Source organism: Eulemur rufifrons, chromosome 8 (assembly GCF_041146395.1).
Source record: "Eulemur rufifrons isolate Redbay chromosome 8, OSU_ERuf_1, whole genome shotgun sequence".
NCBI lineage: Eukaryota > Metazoa > Chordata > Mammalia > Primates > Lemuridae > Eulemur > Eulemur rufifrons.
In genome coordinates, this window is record NC_090990.1 from 77,476,915 (window position 1) to 77,490,353 (window position 13,439).

General features: G+C 33.4%; 1 protein-coding gene across 1 annotated transcript in view; it reads right to left on the reverse strand.

Annotated features, from left to right (window-relative positions):
- DPYD (dihydropyrimidine dehydrogenase) overlaps positions 1-13,439 on the reverse strand; it is a 799,420-nt gene that overhangs the window by 569,688 nt on the left and 216,293 nt on the right. The window contains exon 5 of the mRNA XM_069478264.1: positions 11,351-11,512. Coding sequence (XP_069334365.1) covers positions 11,351-11,512 — 162 coding nt within the window. The remainder of the gene's footprint in view (positions 1-11,350; positions 11,513-13,439) is intronic.

The following is a 13,439-nucleotide window of genomic DNA, read 5'->3' on the forward strand; positions in this document are numbered from 1 at the left end:
TTAACTTATGAGTTATTTTCAAATGTGTTTTTTAAATTTCCAAACACAAATTTGTTATTGTTTTCATTCTGATATTTTAATTGTTATATTCTAATTTGTTGTGTTATAGAAAAAATAGTCTATTTACACTGATTTGGATATAATATACAGATGTTCCTCTGCTTACCATGGGGTAACATTTGGATAAGCCCACAGTAAGTTGAAAATATCATAAGCGGAAAATGCATGTAATACACCTAACTTAACAAACAACAAAGCTTAGCCTAGTCTATTTTAAACATGTTCAGGACACTTATATTCACCAACAGTTGGGCAAAGTCAACTAGTACAATGTCTATTTTATAATAAAGTGTTAAATATCTCACATATTAAATAAAGCACTAAAAGTCAAAAACAGAATAGTTGTATGGGTACTCGGAATACAGTTTCTCTGGAATGTGTATCACTTTCGCACCATCATAAAATCAAAAAATCCTAAGTCAAACCATCCTAAGTTGGGGACTGTCTGCACAGTCATTGTTTCTGACCTAGTACATGGTCAGTTTTGATAAATTTTCAACAAATGCATGAAAAAAGTGTAATCACACTATATTAGTTGGCTTCAGAATGCTCTATAGATTTCTTAAATCAACCTAATAAAGCTTACTCAAATAAACCCTATAAATTTTAAGTAAGGCTATGTTGTAATATGTACACATTTATGAAAGTTACATCTTTTAAGGACATTTATTCTTTTATCATTACTTATTTTTCTCTTCTAAAATATCTTCTTTGTCAATATTATATAACATTTTGTTTCCATCTTTATTTTTAACATGTCAAAATAAGTTATTATTGCTTTCTAGTTAATATTTAATTATATTTACTCTCATATTGATGGGTTTTTTGCTCTTGTTTCTTCTCTCTTTTATTACAATTTTGTTTCCTTCATTCTAAAGAATAACCCTTCATAGTTTTTATAAAAAGGTAAGTGAGTATTCAACCACTTTAGATATAAAATGCTTGGAAATACCTTTATTAATGTCCTTACTGTCGAAAAAGAAATAAAGTTCTTTATCTTAGACCTTTAAAAATATTGTACTCTTGGCCTCTGACACCTACTGATACAGATGAGAATTCTAGGGTCAGAGTAATTGTCATCTGGTTTTAAAGTAACCTGTTTTTTCTTTCTCTGGAAGCTTTAATTCTCTCATTATCCTAGGTAGTTCACAATATTACAAGAACCGCATGTCTAGGTGAAGAACTTACATCTTTCTGTTCTGGAAAATTTTCTACCATAACTGTTTTAAGGCTGCTCCTCTGCCAATCTCTTTCTTTACTTGAGGAACTCCATTTACACGCATATTGGAGTCCTCTAAGTTGTTTAACTTTTCTATCAATATTATACTTTTCACTTCTTTATATGTCTTTATTGTGTTCTGGTTGAATTTCTTAGATCAATTTTTTTAATACTGAAATCTGTGCCTCTATCCAATTCCAAAACTTACCTTTTCTATTGTTTCATTGCAGCAAATATTTCCAATAAACTATTTTTATATTAAACTCAATTGGGGTTTTTTCATCATTTTATCTTATTATTATGGATATTATTTTATACATATTAATTTTAAAGGCCTTACAACATTATTTGGGTTTTGTTAGGATAAAGTTATGTCCCATCAGTTGAGTCTTCTAATTATCACTCACAGATTAGCTTTTCTAATGTGGTTTCTAACTTTTTGTTTCAGATTTGTGTTGAGTAAAACTTTTTTTCTTTGCACTTTGCCTCTTGTTTCTTAGCAGCTAGGTCGTGGCCTCCACTCAACTATACTGCTATATCTCTCTCCCACTGCAGAACCAAGTCTCTTAAGGGAAGCCCAGGGCTACAGCCCAGGTGATATTACAGCTATCACAGAAGCAAGTTTCTGCGCCTCTAAGCAAATCCCCGAAACTGGCTGCATAGCTTTCTCTGCTTCTTTCTGCAGCTTTACCTAAGCCCCAATTTTGTACAGTAGTTAGATCTATTCATATAACTTTCTCCCAGATATAGGTGAGTCTAGTCCTCTACAATGCAAGACATTACTAGCACTTATTACCCCAGACCAGTCAATTCCCCATCTCCCTCCAGCAGCCTCTGATCATTAATGCAGACTAGCAGAGAGTGACTCAAGTTCCCTGCTTACATTGAATGTCTCTATAGCATTCCTGGCCCCCAAAGGCATTTATCTCCCTTTTTAGTTCAGCTTTTATTTTTTCTGTATTATTCAATTTATTTACCATTATTCTTTGGAGCAAAATGGGTGGCTTAAATTTTACCTCAAAGCATCATGCCTTTTACAAGTGATTCATGCTCATACAATAACATTGCATTATACTACTTTATACTACTATTCGTCACATATATTTGAATGGACACGCTTGAAGTTCTGACTCAGGGGGATGGGGGTCGGGGGAGGGGATGGGTGTATACCTACATGATGAGTGTTATGTGCACTGTCTGGGGAATGGATAAGCTTGAAGCTCAGACTCGGGGGGATGGGGCGGCATGGTCAATATATATAACCTGAACTTTTGTACCCCCATAATAAGCTGAAACAAAAAAAAAAATATATATATATATATATATATATATACACACATACCTTTTTTAAGTTAAGCCTCAAACCAATGAATGGCTATTATTCTAAACTGTAAGTTGACCACAGGATTATATATATTTGAACTTGTAAAAAACAAATTTAGAGAAAAATAACTAATGGAAAGTAATCTGAACCATGCAATTTTGGTAAATTTCAAAGTTACTGCCCCTAAGCCATTGTAGTTTATTTTTATGTTTTAAAGCTCTATATACTAAGATACAATTTTTGAAAAAACTAAAATATTGTGATGAAAATCATCTAGCAGTCACCCAGTCCACAATTTTATTATCAATCATTGTGCCAACACTGAGTATTTTTAATAGATTTCTAAAGATTTTTAGAGAAGAATGTCATATATTTACTAAAATATATCATTACATTATTCCTTTCTATTAATCATGCATTAAGTTCAAAAAGAAAGACACAAATCTTAATAAGTCTTAACAGATGATACTTGTATTTGCTCACAGAAAGCCACCCATTTCACCTATTCTAATGTAGCTGCTTCATTTCACCACGTTTCACCAGTGTAAAAATTATTTATTTTCTTACTTTTTAATATATATTTTCCATCTACATCTTATATCTATCAGAAATAATTAACCTTTTGTATGTTTGTGTATGAGTAATGTTAGCAAACTATTGATAATACTATTTTAAATATGAGTAGTAAAGAGTAATTTTATTTAACATGATAAAAATTTGGGACAATAGGACAAGTGTGAGATATCATTGATCTAACTATTCCCCAATCCATATCCTATTTATAAATGACCTGCAAAAGATATTAGCCATAAATATTACTTATTTTTTATTATCATGATAATTTATCTTAATTTCAGATTAGAAACACACAAACTATAGATATTATTTATTTTTTCCCCTTTTTTTTTTAAATTTCAGCTTATTATGGGGGTACAAAAGTTCAGGTTACATACGTTGCCCATGTACCGCCTATCCCCCCAAGTCAGAGCTCCAGGCCTGTCCATTCCCCAGATAGTGTGCACTGCACTCGTCATGTAGGTATATACCCATCCCCTCCTTGCACCCCCCACCCCCATCCCCAAGTCAGCACCTTCAAGTGTGACCATACCCCAGACAGTGCGCAACGCACTCATCATGTAGGCACACACCCATCCCCTCCCCCCAACTCCCACCTCAGTCTGATATCCGATTGGTATCATTCCCAAATGTGCATTTAGGTGATGATCAGGGAAACCAGTTTTCTGGTGAGTACATGTGATGCTTGTTTTTCCATTCTTGGGATACTTCACTTAATATAATGGATTCCAACTCTCTCCAGGAGAACCAAAGAGATGCCGTATCACCGTTATTTCTTATAGCTGAGTAATACTCCATGGTATACATATACCATAATTTACTAATCCAATCATGAATTGATGGGCATTTGGGTTGTTTCCACATCTTTGCGATCGTGAATTGTGCTGCTATAAACATTCGGAAACAGGTGTCTTATTTATAGAATGACCTATGTTCCTTTGGGTAGATGTCCAATAATGGGATTGCTGGATCGAATAGTAGGTCTATTTGAATCTGTTTAAGATATCTCCATAATGCTTTCCACAGGGGTTGCACTAGTTTGCAGTCCCACCAGCAGTGTATGAGTGTTCCTGTCTCTCCACATCCACGCCAACATGTGTTATTTTGGGACTTTTTGATAAAGGCCATTCTCACTGGGGTTAAGTGATATCTCATTGTGGTTTTGATTTGCATTTCTCTGATGAATAGGGATGTTGAGCATTTTTTGCTGGGAAAATTGGATAGCCACATGTAGAAGACTGAAACAGGACCCACACTTTCACCTCTCACAAAAATCAAATCACGGTGGATAACAGACTTAAACCTTAGGTCAGAAACTATTAGAATTCTAGAAGAAAATGTAGGAAAGACTCTTAAAGACATTGGCCTAGGCAAAGAATTTATGAAGAAGACCCCTAAGGCAACCACAGCAACAACAAAAATAAATGAATGGGACCTGACTAAATTAAAAAGCTTCTGCACAGCCAAAGAAACAGTCACGAGAATAAACAGACCACCTACAAAATGGGAAAAAATTTTCGCATACTACACATCATATAAAGGACTGATAACAAGAATCTATTCAGAACTCAGGAAACTCAGCAAGAAAAAATCAAACAACCCTATCAAAAAGTGGGCAAACAACATGAATAGAAATTTTTCAAAAGAAGATATAAGAATGGCTAACAAACATATGAAGAAACACAAACTATAGATTTTATTGACCAGATTGCCAAATTGTACCATAAACATGCTTATTCCTAAGTTTACTTATGTACCAATTATAACAAAATCAGACAGGATTTTTTTTTTTTTTTTTTTTTTTTTGAGACAGAGTCTCACTCTGTTGCCCAGGCTAGAGTGAGTGCCGTGGCGTCAGCCTAGCTCACAGCAACCTCAAACTCCTGAGCTCAAGGGATCCTCCTGTCTCAGCCTCCCGAGTAGCTGGGACTACAGGCATGTGCCACCATGCCCGGCTAATTTTTTCTATATATATTTTTAGCTGTCTATATAATTTCTTTCTATTTTTAGTAGAGATGGGGTCTCGCTCTTGCTCAGGCTGGTCTCGAACTCCTGAGCTCAAACGATCCGCCCACCTCGGCCTCCCAGAGTGCTAGGATTACAGGCGTGAGCCACCGCGCCCAGCCCAGACAGGATTTTTAAATTTAAATAAAACTGTGGGTAAAGCTTAAACTTCAGAGCCCCTCGTTTCATAGGCCCCTTCTAAGGCCCTGTGTTTAAATTTGGTAGTAGTGTTTTTATAGAAGGAACCCAAAATTTTCCTATCTCAAGCCCCACAAAACCTGAATTCACTCCTGGTTTCAGAATACTTCTATTTTCAAAAAGAGAAAGAAAAAATAAAAAGGTAACATGTAAGTAAAGAAAATTAGTACACCATATGGGTTGGTCTTACACAACCTATTTTAATGTAGCTGCTTCATATCTAACAAAATCAAGGCATTGTGAGGTATGGCAACTAGGTATATGTGGCTGAAGCGACAAGGTACGATAGCTCTGCTCTGAACGTGCAGTCAGAAAGCCTGGCTTTCCACTGAACTTGTATTATTGGCTAGTAATACTACCTAAGGCAAGTGAAGGTTAGTGAAATAATGAAAATTAGAGCTCTAGCCTTGTATTCTAGATTTGTCACTTCCTAGATGTGAGGTTGTAGAAGTTAGTTAATTTCATGGAGCCTCTTGTTACTCATAAAAAGGAGATCATAACATTTACTTGGAGAGTTACTTTGAGGATTAGTCAAGCTCTAAATAAAGTGCCTAACATTGTGCAAGACACTAGGAATTTATTTAATATTAACTGTGATTTTTAATCACTTTGATTCTTAGTTTCCTTGTGTCCAAAATGGGAAAAACATTACCTAGTTTATATGCCTCAAGCCTTATCAACATTATAAAGTGAGATAGTACAAAAATGCAATGAAGTGCTGCTATACAAGTATAGTATATTATAACTCTACATTGTCTCCCTATCTGATACTTTCCTTTGTACTAAGGTCTAATCATCTCTAACACCAAATGACAAAAAATTAATGAAGGCTGGATTATCAGTCCAAGAATGCCAATGTAAATGCATATGTCTAATTCAGTGTACTACAAAATTTCAATTGTTGGCTTTTATTATTTCCTGGAAACTACAACGTTTTTCAGGACGCATAGTTTAGAATCAGCCTACAACACTTAGTTCTAATCAATGCTCAAAAAATGTTTGTCTAATTAATTGAATCCTTACCTACTGGGGCTTATCACACTGGGTGTTCACAGAAGCCAGTTTGCCTGGGATGGTCCTAGTTTGTGCCTGATGCACTGGACTAATTATTGATAATGTGCTATTCACTCTCCAACCTATCTCAGTCCTCTGGTTATCTTACTTATAAAGCAATCAACATATTAATAACACACAGCTAGAGTATATTCAAACTCACATTTTAGTTTATGCAAAAATATTCATCTTTTTGCTGATGGGTGTTAATTGGGGCCTGAATTTAATTTTTTTATTGTCTTCATTTTTCTATTTGATAGATAGGATGTATCACAGAAGTGCACTGTTTGAAAGAGGACATCCAATACTCTAGTGTTTATTGGAACACACTTTTTTTTTAAGACAGAGTATTACTCTGTTGCCCCGGCTAGAGTGCAGTGGTGTCATCATAGCTCACTGCAAACTCAAACTCCTGGGCTCAAGCAATCCTCCTGCCTCAGCCTCCAAGTACCTGGGACTATAAGCATGTGCCATTACACATGGCTAATTTTTCTATTTTTTATAAAGACAGGTTCTCACTTTTACTCAGGCTGGTCTTGAGCTCCTGAGCTCAAGCAATCCTCCCACCCCGCTCTCCCAGATAGGACACATATTTCTATATTCTCCTCAAATATACCTGTAGAACGCAAAGATTTAAGGTGTTTAGTGACCTCCATATCCAAGATGAAGGTATGGTAGTAGTAAAATTTCCCCTATTAAAATAATGATATACTAATTTTAGTGAATACATTTCTTATTCATCTCCAATTTTTTAAACTATTTATTGTGCTGTTTAAGCAAAATATAAATGTTGATGTAATTTAAATAATTATTAAATGTTGTTTAATGTAGTCTTGTAACACCTGCCTTTTTGAATGGTATTAGTATATTTTTTACTGGATTATAAACACTGATGGATTTGAACTTTGTCTACCCTTAATAAAATATAAAAATAAATGCTTATGGTCCCTTGGAAAGATATAGTATATTATTTATTTAACCCTTGAAAAATTTCATGTTTATGTTATAGAGTAAAGGCATAGGAATAGTCAATAATATTCTGAGAAAAGGAGTTCAAGAATAAAATAACCCTACCAGATATAAAAATACATTATAAAACTATAGTAATTAATACACTTTTTTATCAGTGAATGGGGACACACACAAATAAATCAATGTGAAAGAATAATAAGCTTCCACCTGCTCCCCGAAATAAAAACAGACAAATTCACACATATAATCTTGCTATATGAAATTAGAGGCATTACAAATCACTCTGGGAACAATAAAATATATAATAAATAGCAGTGAGTTAACTGGCTTTCCATAGAAAAAACACACACATACATCCAGTGTAGGTGTGTTATATAATTAGATCACTCCATCATAACAAATATAGTCAAAGAACAAAATTTAAAATAAAATTAGTGATGATGAGGCTAAATGACCAATAAACATATGAAAAGGTTTCCAAACCTCAACATTCATTGGAGAAATCCACGCTAATTCTACCACTATTAATATTTCCTCAGAAACATAAAGCCTAGACCAGACTCAACAATTAATTAAAGTGTTTGGTCAAGGAAATATAAAGTTCCTTAGGTTTTTGTATGTAATATATGTTTAATTGGAAGCAAATAAAACAAAATAATTTTTATCATTTACATAAATAACTCTTGCATTATTGCAAATAGTATACTCTGATGGAACAAGAGCTGGGTGATGTCAAATGAGAGGTGACAGTAAGAAAATCTGCTGAGATATACAATTAAAGGAAAGTCCAGAGATAACTCTTTTCTCAATGAGTCATTTGATTTAGTCTGGAATTCCATTCGTGAGTTCCATTCTTAACTACAAATATAAAACCTAAACAAAAGAAAAGTTCCAAGAGATATATACCATACTAAACATGTATTTAACTGGTAATAGAAAAATCTCATAGAATATTTTTTGTAAAAAATAAATACTGTATTTGGATACCAATTTCATAATCCAGTATATTCCTAAAAGTTCAGAATTGAAGCAGTAATTTTAAGTACTAATTATCTAGCTTTCATTCCCTTCAACATTTAGTGAAATTTTAGAAGCTTGAAATTTTAATTTTCTAAATTGCCTGCATAACTCTTTCCATTCTCATATCAGTAGAAAAGAAGTGATTGGATATGCAGCAAATTTTCTATTTAAAATCATGTTTTCAAACTTTAGGCAATGGGTAGAAAGATGCATTCTCATTTCTTTCTTATTTTGCAGTGATTCATTAATTAAATTTGAAAGGCAATGAGAGTCTAGTCGATCTATGAAATGTAATGAATATATCATTTCTTTAAAATTCAAATAAATAATCAAATGCTTTTCAAAGTAAAATTTTCAAGGGTTATATTTGTACAGAAAAATATAAAAACCCTTATGAGACTGAGGAAATCTACACCAAACTATTATTTCCAAGTTATTTTATTGAAGCAATATTATCATAGGCTTACCATATTATTACTAGGAAAAACTGCCTTCAACAAAGAGTCATAATCATGCCTATAGCCTGTTTATTACATGGACACAAAAGTGTATGAAGCAAGTCAGAGTCTTCACACTGCAGATGTGGAAAGAGCAACATGTTGAATAGTAATGACAACACAGGACCAAAAAAAAAGCAGCTAGTCTCCTTATTCTACTGCAAGCTATCCTTTGTGCGATTTATTCCTTTTTACATTATAATCCCTCCAAATCACATACTTGTCTTCAAAAAAATTATAAGATATGAACCTAACCAATAATGGCAGACTACTGAGTTGATATTTTAAAAATAATTTATAAGTTATAGGAAAAACAATTTTGAAAAATATCATACCATTTTATTCTGCTTTGCTAACCTTTGCTTAATTTGGTTGAAAAATAGATTTGCTTTCTTTAAAGGTCAAAAATCAATCATTGTTTTATCAAACAATCAAAACATAAAATTATTTGCATCATGTTGTACTTCAACTTAAATACTCATATCAACAGTATCAACAGTTTAGTAGTTTGAAAAAAATAATATTTTGTACCTCACACTTTTTTTCACTGATATTCACTCAATGTGCTACTCATGTTTTGCTTACCTCCATAACAACTTTGACAGTTCTGTACATGTAAGTAAACCACACTTTGACCTAGGGAATACAGGGCTTTCTAAAACAAACTCACCCTAACTGGCCACCCTAAAAAAAATGGATGGAAAGCTTTTCTAGGTAGTTCCCACTGGGATGTTTTTATTTATGGTTTGATACTGAAACCACAGTTATACAAAGTATAATTGGAATGGAGTAGGAAGATACATTCCTATTCTAAATTCCTTCATTTGCTTAAAATGCATTTATTGCAGTCCTAATCTATGCACAACTCTTCATTAGGTGATATTTATGGAAAGTCCTAAGTGGGGTCACTCTTAAATTTTAGTGAGTTTCTAAAGAATTCTGTACAGCAATGAGGGTACATGTGAAACTCTGTCTTAAGTAAATACACTCTACTTTGGAAATAGTGGTAGAACCAAGTAAGAGTTTCCAAAGGGATAGTGTTCCCAGAGAGGAGAGTTCCCAGGGGGGTAGTATTTCTCTCTCTCACACACACACTCTTTCTCTCTCTCTATCTTTATCTCTTTCTGTCTCTCATATCCAAATCACTGACAAATTATATCATTTTAATTCATTTTGTTTTGAAATGTGTTAGTTGATACACAAAGTGTGTGACCTTTCACTTACAGCATCCTGTGCAAGGTTGCTCTGATTTAATGAAGAGGCAATGGGTCTCCAAAGAAAGATGGGGAGAAATTCAAATGAATCTTCTCCATCAACTAAAGATTTTCACAGGTTGTAAAGATCATACCGTGCAATGGTCAGGTAAGCCTAACGCAATTTTCATTTTGGTAAGAAAAAGAATTAAATCCAAGAATTTATTGCGGCAACTCACAACCTCAAATTGTTTCTACTTTCTTATTCCCAGGAGGCCTTCCTTAGAATTAACCTGTCAGGAAGCAGGAAGGGAATAACTCTGATTTATTACTAAAAGCAATGTGAGACTTAAGCTTGAGGAATATTAGGGGAAGGGTCCCAAAAGGAAAGAATACATTGTGCCTAAGTTGACAAAACCAGATAGGTAAGTCATTAACTAAATATCTAATGTTGACAAGCATTTAATTCAGCCTTCTAGTCAACTAGACCCCAAAGATTAAAAAATCTTACTGTAACCTCCATATAAGTTGATCATTTAAATGATACATGGGAACTGACCTGCTTGTTGATTCCAAATAGGAGACCCCAGAGAGCACAAGGGTGTCTCAGAGAATCAAAGTCATTTACAAAGGATTCATAAAAGAGAAAGTCAGGACAAAAGCCTATGGAATAAATAGTAAAGATATACTTTTGTTTTATTTCATTATAAATTTTTATTCACGTAACAGATTTTCTTCCAATCTATGAATTCACAAAATCTAATGATTTTTTAATGCTGTTGAAGAATATTACTTAGTTTCAGAGATTTCAAAAATTCTCTAACTTCTATTACTCAAAGAATATTACAAAATATGCTGTATTGCAAGCTGTAAAGATTCAAGAGAGTTTCAGGGAAAAGAATGAGTTAAGGAAGATAGCCTTTTCATAACAGGGTCTCTTTGCCACACTTCAATGTAAAGTTAATGAATAAGTTCTATTTTCAGATCATCTAATTTATATACTTTCAGTCAAAGTATTTTAATAACCTGCTGGGATTGCAACTAATTTGACATATGGTTTTATAAACTTTCATTTTTGTAGCCAAGCTGTTGAATAAAAATACTGCTTGTTGCACAAAACACTTACACTTTAGCTGTGTATCACACTAAAAATATTGGGTATCAACAGAGCACTAAAGTTATTTTAACATCTTTGTGCTTGGGGGAGGGGGCACTATGTATACATTTTACATACCTCAGTAGCAAATTGCTGCAATCCACCAATATTAATTGGTCCCTCTTCAGTGGCATACAAATTGCATCCGCCTACACAAAGATCAGAGGTTGGGCATACCATTCCACAAGTGAGACCAAGTGGGTTGTCAGAAAAAATCATCTTAGCAGCTCCATAATAGTTCTGCAAAAACAATACAAAATAAAATTTTACTATATAACAATATGCCTTAATCCAAATTATGACAAACATTTATTCTATTAAGTAACTCAATTGAAGATCAAGATGTGTAGAGGATGCACAGGTTATAAGATTATTTACTATCAGGAACAATCCACTCAAAACTAGAAGAGTATTTGACACATAGGAATATTCAATATATAGTGTATTGAAAAATAAATACATAATCAATTTTAGAAAATTGAAATTTAAAATACAGATGTCCTATAGTTTCCATTCAGAAAGCATCTCACTATTAATATGTCTTGTCATAAATTCTTCTTGGTGATGATACTCCCCAAATTGATCAAAAGCTTCAGTGAAATCCCTATTAAAATTCCAGCTGACTTCTTTGCAAAAACTGACAAGCTGATCCTAAAATTCAAAGGAAAATCCAAGGCATCCAAAATAGCCAAAACAACCATGCAAAGTAAGAATGAAGTTGGAGGATTCACACTTCCTGATTTCAAAACTGAATACAAAGATACAGTAACCAAGATAGTGTGGTATTAACGTAAGGATAAACATATAGATTAATGTGACAGACTTAAGATTCCACATAGAAGCTTTACCATGTATATTCAATTAATTTTTGAAAAGGGTTCCAAAGCAATTCGATGGAAAATAATATTCACTTCAATAAATGATGCTAGAATAACTGAATATCCACATGGCAAAAAATGAAAGTTGACCCCAACTCACACCATATGCAAAAATGAACTAAAAGTAGATCATAGATCTAAATGTAAAGAATAAATCAATAAAAATCTTAGAAAACAACATAGGAATAAATCTTTATGACATTGGATTGGGCAATGATTTTTTAGATAAGACACCAAAAGCACAGCAACAAAAGAAAAAATAGATTAACTGGATTTCATCAAAATTAAAAACTTATGTGCTTCAAAGGACATTATCAAGAAGGTGAAAAGACAACCCACTGAATGGGAGAAAAAAATTGCAAATCATGTATGTGATAAGGGATTTGTATCTAAAATAATTAAAGAAACACAGCTCAATAATAAAAAGACAAATAATCCAATTTAAAATGATCAATGAATCAGAATAAACATTTCTTCAAATAAGATATCCAAACGGCCAATAAGCACAATAAAATATGCTCATACTCATTAGCCATCAGAGAAATGCAAATCAAAATGACAATGAATACTTTTCACCCACTTGGATGGCTGTAGTCAAAAAGACAAACAACAAAAACTTCTGGCGATGATGCCAAAAAATTAGAACCCTCATACATTGCTGATGGGATTGGAAAATGCTGTAGCTGCTTTGAAAAAGCATTTGGCAGTTCCTCCTAAGGTTAAAAATAGAGCTTAATTTACCATATGACCCAGCAATTCCATTCTTCAGTGTACACCCAAGAGAACTGAAAACATAAGCCTATGGAAAACCTTGTACACTAATGTTCATAGCAGCACAATGCACAATAGCTAAAATGGGAAAACAATCCAACCGCCCATCAACTCAGGAATGGCTAAATAAAATGTGATATATTCATACAAGTGGCTATTTTTTGGAAATAAAAAGGAATGAAGTAATGATACATGCATGCAACATGGATGAACCTTGAAAAGATTACGCTAAGTGAAAGAAGTCATTCACAATAAACTATTCATTATATGATTCCATTTATATGAAACATCCATTACAGGCACAACTGTAGACACAGAAAGTATATTAGTGGTTTTCTAGGGCTCAAGGTCTGAGAGGACATGGAGATTTGACTGCTAATAGGTATAAGGTTTCTCTTGAGGGTGATAAAAATATTCTCAAATTGATTGTGGTGATGGTTGCAACTCCACAAACATTCTTGACATCCTCAAATTGTCAAGTTCATTTACATAAGCAAAGATATGGGAGGTAAACTATA